Consider the following 17,314-nt stretch of genomic DNA (forward strand, 5'->3'; position numbering starts at 1 on the left):
TGAAGTGGACCCTGATCCCGGCCCCTCGATGTCACTGTTGAGTGATGCCCGGGGCTTTCCTCCCCGTAGGGGGCTGTGAACACAGTCTCCATAGCAGCCTGCATTCCGGCCAGCCCGGGAGCAGAGTCCTGGCCCAGCAATGAAACCCAGTTCCCCCACATGGCAATGTGTAGCTCTTGCCAGTAAACCACGGGCTGGCCTTTCTTTCCCTTAACTAGAAATTGGATTGTCAGTGTGACCCGGTTAGCTGCACATCCCATGGGGCACTGTAGAAATCTGGTGGAGCTTCACTGCTATATATATTTTTTGCCATATTAGCGAGCAGACTTTGCCAGCTTCCAGGGCTGTACTTTAGGGATAAACAGGGATAAACTTTCATTTGTCATTCTGATTTCTGTTTGATAAAATGAATGTTTGACATTTCACACTACTGTTCCTGAACTGTAGTATTTACAGCTTTATTCAGGAGAAAAAGAGATGTCTATCTTTGCGGTGGCAGATCATAGATCTCAGCCGACCAGACCACACCTGCCCTCTGTAACCACATTTATCCATAGGTGTTGGAGGGTGGTAGTTCTTGTGTTTTCCTCTTGCAAGAGTTTGTTCTATTTGTACCTTGAGTAGGTGCTTGGTAGCAGAGCAATTAGAACTGAGAACCAACCACTTTTTTTTTTTTTTAAATTATCCTTTTTACCCCAAATTTTTATCTCGCTCCCTCTGTCTCCTTCTCTGTCGTCTTCTTTATAACCCGGTCATCTCATTGTCAGCCTTTTGGCTAGTAGTAGCCATAGAACCGTGACTGCCTGCTGATCCTGGTACAAGTCCACTCTTGACTGGTAGGTGTTGGTGTTATGCAATAGCTGGAATCCTACTCTTCCTCCCTCCCTTTGAGCCGTAATTATTGGCTTGGCAGTGCAGTGCTTCCAACTCCTGCAGGTTCAAAGAGAAACCAGGTGTGGGAATAGGATCTTTCTGACCCACATGGGAGCTGGTGGCCCACCATTCTGCTCAAGCCAGCTCTTTTCTGTATTTTGTTTTTGTCAGGCCCAGAAATTCCCTTTTAGAAGTGGGAGTGTCCCCCCTCTGAAGATGAGCTTTGGTAAAAGGGATGTCACCTCCATCCACACAGTTCTCTTGCAAGCACTGTTTAGTGTAATCAGCAGCATCCAGTCGGACCTGTCCTGTTAAAGGCACGGGAGCAGTCCAGGGGAGGGGAGGGGACAATTTCCATTTTATACTGCTTTGAATGCTTTTGGCCTCTGAGTCTCTGCGCCTTTAAGAAGGTGGGTCTGATGAAACACTGCTGCTCAGGTTGAGGATAGTGGAGGTACTTCTTTCATCGTAACACGCTTAGGTGCCAATTCTGCCTAATTAAAAATACAGGCCTATTTGTTGTGGCTGGCTATGGGCTCTGTACCAGCCTGATAGTCTTCCATTGGTAAACTCCAAGACCGTGTGTCATTACACTGATATTTTTTTGTCGAGGTGTTAGAACAGAAATTCCCAAACCTGTCTGCGGACCCCATAGCCAGTCAGTTTTTCAGGAAATCCATAGGGGCGGATTTTAAGAGCCCTGCTCGCCTAAATCCGCCCAAATCCGGGCGGATTTAGGCGAGCAGGGCCCTGCGCGCCGGTGAGCCTATTTTACATAGGCCTACTGGCGCGCGCAGAGCCCCGGGGTTTTCTGAGGGGGGCGTGTCGGGGGTGGGCCCGAACCGTGCGGCGTTTTCGGGGCGTGTCCAGAGCGTTCCGGGGGCGTGGTTACGGCCCGGGCGGTCCGGGGGCGTGGCCGCGCCCTCCGTACCCGCCCCCAGGTCGCGTCCCGGCGGGCAAGAGGCCCGCTGGCGCGCGGGGATTTACGCCTCCCTCTGGGAGGCGTAATCCCCCGACAAAGGTAAGGGGGGGGTTTAGACAGGGCCGGGCGGGTGGGTTAGGTAGAGGAAGGGAGGGGAAGGTGAGGGGAGGGCGTTAGAGGATTCCCTCCGAGGCCGCTCCGAGTTCGGAGCGGCCTCGGAGGGAACGGGGGGTAGGCTGCGCGGCTCGGCGCGCGCCGGCTATACGTAATCGATAGCCTTGCGCGCGCCGATCCAGGATTTTAGCGGATACGCGCGTATCTACTAAAATCCCGCGTACTTTTGCTTGCGCCTGATGTGCCAGCAAAAGTACGCCTATTCGCGGTATTTGAAAATCTACCCCATAATGAATATGCATAAGAAATTTGTATGCATCATAGACTTGCTCTCCATTCTTTGCACACCTAGATTTGTCAATATTAGACTGTCTTTACAAAACAGTTTAAGCTCTGTTCAGTTCCTTGGGGAATGTTGTTGGGCAGCAATCTTCAAGTTATGTCACATATTTTCGATTGTCTTGAGGTTGAGACTCTGACTAATCGGTGAACGTCTGTCCCAGTTTCAGCTTTCTTATAGAAAGCAACAGATTTTCTGCAAAGACTTTATGAATATTTGATGTTCTGTACTTTTTCTCCATTTATTGTCTCTTAACTTGACAAATGCCCCAGTCCTGCTGAGAAAAACATCCCAATAACATGATGCTGTCACCAACATACTTCACAGTTGAGATGGTGTTCTCTGGGTGATATACTGTGTTGGCTCTTCGCCATATATAATGCTTTGCATTCAGACCAAAATGTTCTATTTTACTTTCTTCAAACCACAACATTTTTTGCTACATGGTTACAATATCTCCTGATACTTCGAACTGGATTCAAGGTGGACTTTCTTGGGTAATGGCTTCCTTCCTCACCATGCAAGCCAGATTTGTGGTGTACTTGGGAGATCTGGTTCTCAAGAGTTGTGAGGCTCCTTTTTGAACCACTCAGAAGGGCAACTCTTAAGGATTTGACACTTAAAGCATTTTTCTGGTAGCGATCTGTTTGGCTAGGAGAGTTTCCGAGTTGCAGGCCTTGTCGTGCTGTGATCCGTTTCTTAAGATTTCAGACTCAGGGGGTGTCCTTGCATGTAGTACCTTCTTTTTTTACCAGAGGTAGTTTGGGCGTTTTATGTGAATCAGACAGTAGAGTTCCCAGCTTTTACAGAGGTGGATGCTTTTACTGCACATGCAAGGGAGCTTAAGTTGTTGGATGTATGCAGAGCATTATTAAGATATCTGAAGGTTACTAACGATTTTCAAAGGTCGGATCATCTTTTTGTCCTATGGAGTGGTCCTAAAAGAGGTCTTCGGGCATCTAAGACTACCATTGCACGGTGGCTTAAGGAGGCTATTGGGTTGGCCTATGTTTCATGGGGTCGTCCGGTTAATGAGGGGTTGTGTGCTTATTCGCTGTGATCTCAGGCTGCTTCGTGAGTGGAGGCTCAGTTAGTTTCTCAAAAGGAGATATGCAGGGCAGCAACTTGGAAGTCGCTGCATACTTTTGCAAGGCACTATTGTCTGGATGTGGGGAATAAAGGTTCTTAATCCTGTGGTGAGAGTGTTTTGTGAGTGGGACTCTCCAGGTCCCATCCAGTATAGGGAGCTTTAGTACATCCCAGGAGTCTGGATGATCTGGGTATATTCAGGGATCTTTGGAGGAGGAGAGTTGTTTGTTCAGACTATTTTCTACTTTTATAAATGCAGACTGTTTAAAAAAAGAAAAGAGAAGTTTTTTGGAGAGTTTCTTTCTTAAGCTCTGGTACAGTTCAATACTGAGAGAGCTGCAGTTGGCACACGAGGTTAAGTGGCAGCATCAGCAAAACTTTCTCTGTGTCCTCTGCTGGAAGGGAGGCAAAACCCAGGAGTGTGAACTGATCTGTGGTACTACAGGAACAAAAATTAGCAGGTAAGAACCAATTTTCCTTTGTCCATATGTGTACCCTCCCTTTTTTTTTTTTTTTTTTTTTTTTGGAAAGTTGGGGTCTTGCTAGTGCCATAAACTGTCCATTTCTTTATAATCATCTTGACCATGCTTTGAGGGACATTCAAGGTCTTTGTAATTCTTTTATACCGATCCCTAGATCTGTGCCTTTTCACAACCTTGTGCTGGAGCGCTTTTGACAGTTTCTTGGTGCTCATGGTTGGGCCTTTGCTTTGCTACCCAGCAGAGAGAATCAATAGGAACTGTTGAATTTATCCTGTCGTCATATGAATCAGTACAATTTTTAACATGGGTGGGCCCAATTCACTTAGGAGCAAATTTAAGTGTTGCTCACACTAAAAGGCACATATGTGCGAGTATGTGGACCACCCATGAGAGACGCATTTTAAAAACCACTAATTACGTGCGTATATGCACATGCTGGGGCAAAAAAAAAAAAACAGGGGGGTGGGGTAGGGCATGGGAATTCTGGGACAGGGCCAACAGTTATGTGCATAAATCTGTATTTTAAAACCGGAGGCCGCAGTGCACTATGGCTTGTTAGCTGCGTATATTTACTGCTGCTCCTGATGAGCAGTAAATCTGCAGAAATTGTGTTTTAGGCTTAACACGACAAGGTGAGGAGCCCAGGTCAATTGGGGGGGAGTGCAGGATGAAGAACCAGAGGGGTCTAGATGTCCTCAAGATAGACTGGGCAAACTGGTGGACTAATTGGAAAAACTGGGAATGTCCTTTATGTGAGCATGTTTTAAAATCCACTTACCTGCACGTGTTAAAGCCAACAGTCCTAAGGAAGATGCATGAAGTATCTTTGCTCACGTAACCTCTTAAAATTAGGTGCGCACACACGCGCAGTAGGTGTATTTTAAATGATATTTGCACAACTGCATGCATGATTTAAAATTCCAGCTTATATCCACTGGTGTGCCCATATGCATGTGTATGGATGCGCGCTTGTTACAAAATTACTGTCCCTGTGTGTGTTTTGGAAGGTAATTGGTTACACCAGAGCTTTAAGTATTTAGGATTGCTCCAGAAGCACAAGGGGGTTAGATAGTTATCCTACCAAGCTATTCCATGGTTTTATTTTTAATTCATTTGCTAAGAAACTGTAAAATATATTTTTCACTTGGCAGTTGGGTAGGATTTGAAAATACATGGAAGGAACACTGGTTTAATGCATTCTACTTTTGGGCCATAAGGCAACAAAAGGTGACCATTTTGGAAGGGGGTATAAGACCTTTTTTTTGCTACTATAAATTCCTTTTTTTTTTTTTTTTTGTTGCTTACACTTTTTGAAGTAAAAAGTGTACCTGTTTTATGTGTTCATATCCCCTGTTCCTACAAATCTCCTTCATTTCACTGTTAAGGTGTTCTGTTATATGTATGCCTTTTTATACTTGTATGAGTTAATATGCCATCTCTAAAGAGATCTAATAAATTAGCCTTGCAGTACCCTATTTTAATTGGAAACCTGATAGGGAGAGTGGTTAACAAGAAACAGTTTGTAAACCTTCTTACATTAATATCTTCTCAAGAATGAAATAAAAATCTGAATGCAGAACACAAGAATATTAATCATTTTTTAAACTTCCAACTGAAATTGTTTGAAAAAGATTTACTAGAATGGCTTCTTTAAAATTTCTGTGATAAAATGATAATATTGGAGTATTTGCATAGTTCATGTGTTCTGGGTCAGGCAGACATCCGAGTTTGCCATCCAGGCAGCTAAACTTTCTTTCCAATCAGTCCTCAAGACAAAGATTCTTTAAGTTTGAAATTATTTATTGTACAGGTAAATTCTACTTACAACTGTTGCACCTCAAACGCAAGCCCCAAGGCAAAGATCTTTGGTAACTGGAGACAGGGTAGCAGGAGGGAGAAGGAGGTCTCTTGTGTTGCAGGAGTTAGTTTATGGTAGAGGTAGGAAGCATGAGGGATATGAGGCTGATTTAGTCTTCAGAAGAAGGCAGTAAGAAAGAAGGCAAAAAACCCGATCATTTCACAGGGTTTTACAGAGCGCTGCTGGCTCAGAAGCAAGCATGGGCAAGACTGAGCTCTTTTTGAGAGCTGCTAAAAGAAACACCTCCACATGCTGGGGGGGGGGGGGCAAGGTCCAATGGCAGCGAGCCTAAGAACCATGTGACACAGGGGGAACATGAAGGGCAGTCCCTTGAGCCTATAAGGCACCTAGGAAGACTCAAGTTAGATTGAGGGGCATTCAAGCCCTTCCGATAGTGAGAGAAAGTGGCGGGGGAGGGAGCTTCTCTTAAGGGCAAAGGCTCACAGGCTATTATCATGGGTTACAAAAAGTGTTTCAGTATTAAGAATCCTCAGAAGGGAGGACTGCACTAAACACAGTTAGACTTACAATATGTACAGATACAAACATGTACCCACTGCTGGGGACAGAACATCATGTACTAATGATCAGTATCTGACCTCTCGGGAGCTTTTTCACTGATTGCTTCTCTCTTTCTTCTCCTTTCAGTCAAATGAAACATCTGATCAGACCCTGCAAACGAAGCTCAAACAGCTGGCTCGGCAAGCGCTGGACAGGTGAGCGACCAACTTCAGGTGCGAGGATGTGCATCTGGATATGTTCACATCTCTTTATCCCAGAGTTGCATAGACAATTGTTTAGAGAAGATAATTTTTCAAAGGGACACTGCAGGTAAAATGGTGTTTTATGCACGGAAATGGTCTTTTAGAAAATTGCCTGCCCACTATGTGGGTAAAAATCTGCACTGTTCCATATTCGCTTATAAATTGGCCCAGATTGAATGGAGGCATTTCTGGAGGGGTTTGGACTTATATGCTTACGTTCAGACTTTTAAAAAATTATGCACGTATATTTTTCTTGAAAACTGTGAGGTCAATATAAGCAAGTTTGCTTACCGTAAACGGCGTTTTCTGTAGATAGGATGAATTAGCCATGCTATTTGGGTGACGTCATCGGATGGCGCACTCGATTGGCATCTTTCTTCAAGTTTCAAAGTCTTTGTGCGGTGCATGTGCGGTACTTCCCGCATGCAGATCGCAGCTCCTCTCCTTCACTTGATAACAAAGCTAGAAGGCATCAGCCTTAGAGTAAAGAAGCAGAAAACATGTCCAGGGAGGATGGCATGAAGCATGGCTAATTCATCCTGCTATCTATGGAAAATACCATTTACGGTAAGCAAACTTGCTTTTTTTTTCTATTGATAAGCAGGCTGAATTATCCCTGCTACTTGTTTTCCCCCAAGCATATGATGAATAAAGTGAGAGTATGGAATTAAAGTAATGGTCTATGATATCTACTGTTCCATACCCTACATATTATTATTATATTTTTTTTTATTCCTTGGTGGGCATGGTTTTCTGATCTAGAGCACAGGAGAGGGCTGCTTGGCCAATTATGCTGTCTGATGTTGTTAAATGGTCCAAGCAGTAATGAGCTGTGAAGGTGTGAACTGAAGATCAAGTGGCAGCTCTACAGGTGTCCTCTATTGATATAGTTCTGAGATGCGCAATGGAAGATGCCCTTGCTCGAAGTTGGTGTGCTGAGACTGAATCTAATAAGGGAGTTTGAGAAGAAGTATGACAGAACTGAATGCAGTTTGAGATCCAGTTAGATATGGTTCATTTTGAGACTGCAACCCCTTGTGAATTGGGGTTGAAAGATATAAATAATTGTGAAGATTTACGATAAGGTTGAGCTCTTTGTTTATAATAAGCTAATGCTTTTTTGCAGTCCAATGTATGGATTTAAGATTCCCTTTTGTTAGCATGAGGCTTAGGAAAGAAAATTGGAAGGGTTAATGCTTTGATATGAAAAACTGACACTATTTTGGGGAGGAATTTTGGATGAATTGTTAGCACTACTTAGTCATGAAAAAATTGCAGATAAGGTGCATAATGAACTAAGGCTTGAAGTTCACTTACTCTTCGAGGTGAAGTTATTGCAACCAGAAAAATCACCTTCCAAGTTAAGTACTTCAAGTGAGAAGATTGTAGTGGTTTGAATGGAGGTTTCATTAAGTTTGATAAGACTATGTTCAGCTCCCATGGGACCGGTAGTTTTCTGAGCGGATGGTGTAGATTGAAAAGTCCTTTTATGAAACAAGTTATTAAAGGATGTGAGACTAATGAATCACCATTAAATCTTTCATGATAAGCTGCTATGGCACTGTGGTGTACTCTTACTGACAAAGTAGCTAAGCTTGATTTGGAAAGATGAAGCAAGTAGCTGAGGATTTCCGTAGGCGTCGAAGGAAAGAATATTTTGAGTTTGGCACCATGAAGTATACCTCTTCCATTTGAAGGAGTAATTCTTCCTTGTTGATGGCTTCCTTGATGCTACAATGATGTGCTGAATATCAGCTGAAAGAGTGAAGTATTTTAAGAATTTGCATTCAACATCCAATATGTCAGGTGGAGAGAGGAATGAAGAGAGTGGAGGAGAGTTCCCTCTTCTTGGGTCAGCAAATTTGGATCTTGACCGAGATTCCAAGGTTCTGTTTTGGAGTACTGTACTAGATAAGCATACCAGGGTTGTCTCTGCCATGCAGGAGCTATGAGTATCATCCGAGATCGGACTTGAATCAGTTTCTGAACTGTCCTTGATATGAGAGAAATTGGAGGAAATGCATAAAAAAAGACCTTGAGACCAGGAAGGCGTCTTGCCTGTACCTGATGGGGCTGGGATGTACTGAGCAGAACTGTCTAACTTCTCGATTCTGTTACATTGTGAAAAGGTCTATCCAAGGTTGACCCCACTGTAGAAATATTTTGCTTGCTACTGCTTGATTCAGCGACAATTCGTGGAGGTGAAATATTCTGCTGAGATGATCGGCTAACGTATTGGCCATACCCAGTAAATAAGTTGCCTTTAACATTATTGATTTTTTGAGCGCCCACTCCCAGATCCAGACGGCTTCCCTGCAAAGAGTCCAGGAACCTGACCCTCCTTGATTGCTTATGTAGAACATCCCAACTTGATTGTCCATGTGTATCATTAAGGATTGACCTCTCAAAAGATACGTGAAAGCTTTTAGTGAATTCTTCATGGCTCTGAGTTCCAAAAGATTGATTGGATATAATCTTTCGATTTGTGTCCATAGACCCTGTGTTTTGAAATGCAGCAGATGTGCTCCCTATCCTATGTCGAGGTATCTGTTAGGATTAAGTTGTGGACTTGGTCTTGAAGTGAAAATCCCACTGTCAGACTGTTTGTATTTAACCACAAGCTGATGGTTACCACTGTGGACATCGTCATCAGGAATTTAATCCACTGAGCTTTTAATCCTCATTGAAGACAACGCATATGAAGGTGACTGTGGGGAACTACATTCAATTTCAGCTGCTAAGTGTCCCAGAAAAGTCAGAATTTGGTGGGCAATTGTTTTCGTCGTTAATAGTAGGTCCGAACCTAGTTGATGTATTTGATCCTTTCCTGGAGAAGGAATGCACAAGCTTCTATCTGAGTCGGTTTGAGTACCGATTTCTCGTAATTGATAAGGAAATCCAGAGATTCTAGACATAAAATTGTCATTTTCAGATGCTGAGAGGAGGAGTTTGGGTTGGGAGAAACTATTAACCAATAGTCCAGGTAAGGGAATAGAGAAATTCCTTGACGCCTTAAGTGGGAGCGGAGGAGAGACCAAAGGGCAGAACCTTGTACTGGTAGTGTATGGAGTTCACCTGGAAGCAAAGGAACTGGCAACAGGAGGGGGATGTATCAGGATGTGAGTGTATGTATCCTTGAGGTCTAGAGAACACATCCAATCGTTCTTTTGTATGAAGGGGAGAACTATTTTGAGGGATGTCATCTTGAATTTCTCTTTCTGGAAGAATTTGTTTAGGGATCGAAGGTCTAGAATTGGACGGAGACCCCCTGAGCGTTTCGGGATGAGAAAGTATTGGGAGTAAAATCCTGAATTGATTTTGTTCTTCAGAATTATTTGGATGGCTTGTTGCTGTAGCAGTATCTGTAGTTCTTGCTCCAGCAGGTGAATATTGGAGATATCTGTCACCCTGGCAGTGAGGTGTTGAAGATATGATTTGTTTGCCATTCTGGGTAGTAATTTTGGATTTTTCCCCCAATCGGGAATTCTGGCTGTGGCTGAGATATCTTCAAAAAGACTGTGAAGGTTTTTTGAGCGGGGTCTGGACTGGTTTCTGTTTCCTTTCTCTCTGGTGGGGTCTAGCCTGAGCTGATTGAAACTATGAGTGAGGTACCTGATAAGATTGGAATTGCTGCGCTCTATTTGGAATATACGTTTTGTATGGCTTTCGTTGGTAATAGCACCTGAATGAAGATTGAGGGTCTAAGATCCTGAGAGATTGGACTGCTACATTTTGTTCTTTTAGTTGAACTATTGTATTGTCTCCCACACAAGGGAGATTAGCCAGTTTCTCATGAACATCTTTTCTGATAGAACTGGACCATAGCCACGCCATGGCGGACGTTCTGGAAGATGTTTCAAAAGATTTGTATACTGTCTATAGAAGATGTCTGAGGCCTTCTTCCATGTCGTAAAAAGGTTGAAGTGTGATACTTGTCCTGTGTCTAAATGGAGAAATGGTTTTAGCAGTTGGAGGGATTCATAAAGATATTGGACGATGTAAAATTGATGCTGTTGTATATGGGAAGTTAGCATCGCACTTTGAAAAGATATTCTAGCATATTGATCTAGATTATATGATCCTTTATGGGAGGAGTTGAGGAATGTAGCTTATTCATCTTCGCTTGCTTCATAGCTGATTCCACAATGACCAATGCATGGGGAAGTTGAACTACTCCATTAGTATTAGATTTTTGTAATCTGAATTTCAGATCTAGTTTTCTAGAAACTGGAGGTATTGATTGAGTAGACTCCCAGGTCTTTGCTAGAATGGAGTCCAATAATTTGTGAGATGGTAAAGCTGATGGTTCAGCGGGAATATCTAAAATTTTTAGAATTCTGAAAACAACTTCCCTGGGGTCCTGTAATTTTCTGAATTCTACTTCTGGAAGGGTACCCAGTTTTTCAATAAAACAAGAATAAGTAAGGTCTTCAGCAGAGAGGAATGATCACGAAGCTCTTCTGGTGAATCAGAGGGTATACCAATAGAGCAGTCAGGGTAACGGTTGCCCGGGGAATCCAGAGTTGTCGAATGAGGCAAATGGACTTTTTCCCTGGTCTACTCTGGATCGGGAAAGGATGGTGAGTCAGGAGTAATGGGAGGCGATGCATCCCCTGTTGGACCCAGAAAATGCGGTGGAGATACTTGCAGATATAAGGATGAAATAGATTTGTTGTTACTGCAGAGATTTGGTTTATGGCCGCCTGCGAGCGGAATGTATTTGTATCCTCCTGGTGCTTTGGAGGTTGAGGTTTTGATTGTAAAGCATGAGAGGATAACTTCCAGCGGTGTATGCCCACAGCAAGGATTTCTGAAAAAGTTTAAGAAGCCCAAGAAACTTGCTCCTGTCGGGAAGGTATAGTTCTCGGAGTTAGTTCTTCTTGTAAATGTGATGATTTAAGATGGGAACAAGAGGAAAGTCCCGAGCACTCAGAACAATCACTTTGTGAGGAAGCAGAACTAATGGAAAGTGGTTTTTGAGGGGAAACTCATGGAGGATGTGATAAGATATCCAAGATGGGATCCTTTGTTGGATGAGACCTCGATGGTAATTTATTTTTGTGTTTGGACAACGCATGCATCTTGCACTCTTCCCACGTCGAAGAGCTTGAATGATGGCGCGAATGCGTCTGTGCTTCTTGGTCCTTGTGACAAGAATGCATCATGAGTCGCATGATGGGAGTGTGTCGGTGCATCGTGGTTGGTTGGACGCGACGCAGTTTGTGCAGAGATGGAGTGCTTTGGCTTATGGGCGCTGGATGGCACTGATGCGTCGTGTGTCGATTTTTGGCTTGACATCTGGTCTCGATCGTTCCCACCCGCTCCTGTGTCGATTACTTTACGATGCATACGGTGCACTTGAGTAGGGACCATGCGCTTCCCACCCAGATTTTACCTATTTTATATTCGAGGCAGATCGATGCTTTTTGGGCCTCAGTTCAGCCAAAGAGGTCCATTTAGGCAAGTTGCGAGCCTTCATCCTGGACCCAGGGGACAATTGGGTGGAACGTCACAAGGTGGGGGCATTTGAGCCCGCTGGTGAGTGGTCCTGTCAAAAGCTAGCAGTTTTGGCAGCCCTTTGTCTTTGGGCCCTGGGGGACATACGTTCACAATCCTGACATGAGGCTTGATCATGGTCCAGGCCCAAACAAATATAGCAGTATTTGTGGCTGTCACTGACGGACATTATGTGTCTGCACTGACAGTATTTGAAACTGGGTTTTTTCGCTGCCATTGGAGCACTGAAAAGTGCTGTTTAATCTCGCTAATCGAGGTGGCGAAATTCCCTGGAGAGAGAGGAGAAGAAAAGCGTCTGTGCCCGAGCGCGGAAGAAAAATAACTGAAGGAGAGGAGCTGCGAGTTGCGCACAGGAAGTGCTGCACATGCACAGCAGAAAGACTTTGAATCTTGAAGAAAGTGTTCAATAGAGTGCGCTGTCCGATGATGTCGCCCAAATAGCAGGGCTAATTCAGCCTGCTTATTGACAGAAAAAGCAGGTATACTTTTTGCGCTTAGATTTGGTGGGATAACTTTCAAAGCGAACGTATGTGCATAAGCCTGCTTTGAAAATTGGTGTAACGTTATGCTTGTATTTGCCCACTTTTTTATGAGTGATATTTCAAAATTATCCCCACAATGCTTTGATACGGGTTCAAAAAGAGGTACATGCCTCTGGACCCGCACATCTCGATCCCACAGTTTGAATGTTTGGGAGAGGCAGGCTGGTTTCCCAGTCTTGCAAGTTGTGATTCATCAAGAAACAAACATAAACATTCTGTATTGCCTGATTTCCACTGGCCATGAATGTTCCCTCTTTGGATATGCATTTGGAAGAGACAGCAATTTTACTTGCAGGGTTTACTGGGTTTTTTTTGGCTTGTTCCTTCAAGAGCAGATCTTTCACACACCCATCTGGCAGAAAACTCTCTCTTGCCCTGTAAATGACATGCTTCCATAGTATTTGTTTTAAACGTAATCCAAAATGTAATAAAAAAAAAATATATCTCCAAAGGATTCATAATTAAAGTAAAGAGCAATCTGTAGAAATGTATCATTGGGAAATAGGGCTCATGATGATGCATGTCCTTTCTGTAGCTTCGTGCATGTAACTGCACAGTGCTCAACTCATCAGTTATTTTTGCTTGATGAACTCTTGTAGATTTTAGTTGCAAGTTATTTCTCCTCTGTTATATTTAGTGTAAGGGCATCAATATGGTCACCTCTTCTACAAATCATATATTTGTTTTGTAGGTAGCAACTTAATTTACTAACATGCGTAATAAACTTGCTCAGTTCATGTGAGTCTGAAACTTACGGTACTTTGAAGAGGGTTCTGTGCTGCTACTGAGAGAAACCTTTTTATGCTTCAGCTCCAGAACAGCCTTGGCTACTGGTGTCACAGGCCTACAGTTTCTAAAATAGAGAGGGCTGGTTAATATTGCTGCACTGCTGCTGGTATGAAACAGATCCATGTAAGAAAGGTCATACCCCACTTGGGTCTAAAACATAATGTCTAGTCAGAGAAATATTTTGCATTTAGTTTTGAGAATAGGTATTACCATTTAATACCCTTTCAGATTCTCCAAAAAGGGATAGATGGCAAATCTCTGTTGAAATCCCTCTATTTCCTTTAAAATTGTGGTTATGACATGAGATGAGGGAACTCTGATGGTGGCATTCACTGAAACACAAAAGCCTTATGCATGCAACGTGTTCTGTGTCACACAGTTTGTGCAAAGATACACTAACTGTTCAACAGTAGCTACATTATTCCGCATCTGTTACTCTGGATTGGATTTACTTGGCGAGGAAACTGAGAAATGTCTTTTTGTATTTTTCACTTTACAAGTTGAACCAGTTGATATTACAGGGATTCTAGATATTTAAATGTATATACCATCTTTAGCAAAAGCATTGTACAAAGCGGATTACAACAATCTACATAAAACATGTACATCATATCCAAATAATATGACTACAATACAAAGATCCAAACATATTCCATCAGGGCATCTACCTTTCTGTTGGCATTGTTAACAAGTTTGTTCTGAGTGTGCTTGATTAAACAAGTACATTTTTTAATCTTTCTGAAACTTTTTCACATCCCACTCTAATCTAAGAGATAATAGAACATTATTCTATAGAATAGGTGCAGCCACAGAGAATGACACTCCTTATGCATGGGAACCTCTAACTTCCCATTTCTAATGACCACTGAGACCACCCAAGGACATATGGACTTAATAGATGTTTCCGATATTCTGGTTCATCTTCTTCTTGCAATGCTTTAAAGATCATCATAAACTTAAACCATACTCTAAAGACTACAGGAAGCCAATATATGTCCCTTAAGACTAGGGTTAGATGATCCTTTCACCAAGGCCCATTATTATTTGAGCAGTGACATTCTGGTCTGTTTGAAGCACCCAAAAATGATTGTTTAGAAGACTAAAATAGATGGCATTGCAACAGCCTCTTGTAGATAAAAATTTAGCCCTTGGGCCACAGCACGAAAATCATTTTGACGTAATATAAACCTAAGGCGCCTGACTATCCTTAACTTGAAAAATACTTTCCTCAACACATATTTTTAATCTGTGACTTGTTAAAGCTTCCTCTGTGTTTATGGCCAGGGACACAAGAACACTTAGACTCAGTAAAAGTATAATGTATTTTTTATTAGTTAATATAAGTGTTCTCGGGAGATGCTGGGTACTGGGTGCCCTTCGTCTTACAATCTGACCAGCATCTCATCGTATACAGAAAGTGATCCTTGTTTTATAGATAACATTCAAATACAGGGTAGAAGGTTCTAGAGACTTGCATGACTGCCCAAAGGATCATTTACATAAGTTGTGATGTCAACTGCATGATTAAATCATCGCTAACTATCCTGATTGGCTTCCCAGGATGTGTAGCCCATTTCCCATGACTTTCTTTGTTCTGGTTAAACTCTTACTGGTCAAGACAATCAACACGTCTGTAACTGTGTGGATTACAAACTCCTGAGAATAGTGCCTGAAGCTCCCCTGTGGTGACTCTATGAATAGACATCACCTGTCTGGTGCCAGCTTGCCTCCACAGATATCCAGGGACATTCTGTAAGTCACTCAGAGTCCATTCAGCTCAGGCAGGCCAAAGACACGCAGAGGGTTCTGGGGATTTCCTTCTCCATTTTGGTCTTCTGTGTTCAGGCATACTTCTCATTTCCCTCTTGTGCCACTTACAAATGGCAAAGTGGCACACCCAAGTACCAGTTCGGAGGACAGAACTGTATGAAGTCATTATGACAAATGGGCTAAATGTGTAAGCTAAGCTAACCTTGTGTGTGTTATCCCTCTAGATCCCCCCTAAAAGTAAATGAGACTAATAGGCAGACATGCACTCTTGAATTGACAAATAAGTTTCACTAGGTAGCCATTAGCTCTATGACTGAGCAATAAGGGTACCTGCATTATAAAAAGGACCTAATTTATAATAGCAAGACCACATATGTTATTTTTCAGAGTCAAGTAATTACACAATAGTGGAGTAACAGGTAAAGGTAAGGAGAACAAAGAGAGACTAGTATGAAAATATTATGTTTCTCATATAATACTAGGTATACTGGGCAAATCTTTACAAGGAATACTGTTATTGTAAACAACTACCCAGGATAATATTCATTACAATGGCAAGCAGGGATATAATCAATGCACGTTACCAGAAAAGTGAAGGACAGCATAAGGACTCATACTGTGTTGTGCATACATCCTGAGGGACAAGTTATAAAAGTGCTGCAAAAAATAAGACATGTTCTGGTCATAGACAGAAATGGGCCTAGGTGAACAGAAGTGTCACGCTACCAGAGCACATCTCTGAGCGCTTGTGACTAAACTCTAGGTAAAGAAACCAATAGGTAGTGTTACAGGAAGAAATGCTCAAAAAGGGAAAAATACTTGTGCAGAAGCAGCAATAGAGCAGAATTTACCTCAAGGGAATATTTGATTTATACCAAGACATATCACACTGTCAGGTGGCCAGCAGTGGGTCAGGGTGTTTGGTTAGTGTGATCAGATTAGCTTTCATAGATTAAAGTAAAAAGAACATATCAAATAATCATCTCACTGACTCAGCAAGTAAATGCATATACTCATTATAAGGTGTAGGACTGCATAATGCTACAAAATACTGGAACTGTAAGGCTACTAAAGACTGCTTCAATTCAGACTGTGGTATTAACTTAAAATCTAAATAGTGACAATTTTAAATGTGTACATAACTAAAATATTGACTAGGTGTATCATTTCATATTTTTTGTTATTGACAATCAGTTATCACATATGAAATTAATGTCCATCTGATGAAAAGTGCCCAATGACTTCTGTGCATAGGATGGGATGATTTCTGAAATCAATGACATTTGACGTATGCAGATCTCTCAGCTGGGTGGATTTCTGACATCTGAGCATAGCCTCTTAAATCAGTATTAGATGTATATGTTATTTAAAGCCTAATATAACAAGCAAAACAAATTCAAATTAATCAGTGAGACAAATTCTGTCATGGCCTTAGCTCCCTATATCTGGTAATCCCTACATCTGCTATAATAATAATCCTTCTTAATTATTAGGTAATATGAATTTAAGTGCTCAGACATTACACAGACACATGCATTTCACTAAACTGACACACAGATTCACTCATTGCATTCTTCAGGTGTCATGACACACACATAACACAAAAAAGACAGATAACAAGTAACATATTTGAGCTCAAAAAGTAGACAAAAAAGTATTTGGATCGATCCAGAATAAAACAAAAATTAAAATTAAAATGATCTATTTAAAAATGAGAAAATCAAACTGAGGAAAAATATAATCTTCAAGCTTTACAGCTCAAATGGCAAGGAAGGTGTTTTCTTTTTCAGTCTGAAAAGATATAAACTCTGGCATACAATAAAGTAAGGTTATAGTTAAAGTGAAATTGCAGCATCATTGAAATTAACATTATGATATATCTTAATTCAGCAAATAGCAGTTAAGCGAATTTCTTCACAAGGTGTGGTGAGTGAACTGTTCTCCATCTGGGATTTAAAACCCTTTGTGTTCCTTTTCTTAAGGTGATAATGAAACCTGGGACAGACAGTTTTGTACTTTGGTAGAATTTATTTTATTTCCTTTCTATGCTCTTTATATAGGTAGTTCTGTAGGGTGCCTTGCACACAGATCCTGTAAATACTGTACTTAATAGATCGTTTAGATAATCACAGATGCATCAGTTGGAAGTATGAAGGTCTTGGACAAGGTTTAAAAAATAGAAGGGCTTCAATTGAAACAGGCACCTATAGAAACTGTTCCTGTCTGTATGTGAAAGTAACAAACTGTCTGGCTG

The 17,314-nt window shown here is 41.9% G+C and overlaps 1 protein-coding gene across 1 annotated transcript in view; it reads left to right on the top strand.

Annotated features, from left to right (window-relative positions):
* Positions 1-17,314, top strand: part of CAPN7 (calpain 7) — a 141,326-nt gene that overhangs the window by 17,242 nt on the left and 106,770 nt on the right. The window contains exon 4 of the mRNA XM_029589351.1: positions 6,327-6,394. Within this exon, the coding sequence (XP_029445211.1) occupies positions 6,327-6,394 (68 nt within the window). The remainder of the gene's footprint in view (positions 1-6,326; positions 6,395-17,314) is intronic.

The sequence above is a fragment of the Rhinatrema bivittatum genome, chromosome 2 (assembly GCF_901001135.1).
Source record: "Rhinatrema bivittatum chromosome 2, aRhiBiv1.1, whole genome shotgun sequence".
Taxonomy (NCBI): domain Eukaryota; kingdom Metazoa; phylum Chordata; class Amphibia; order Gymnophiona; family Rhinatrematidae; genus Rhinatrema; species Rhinatrema bivittatum.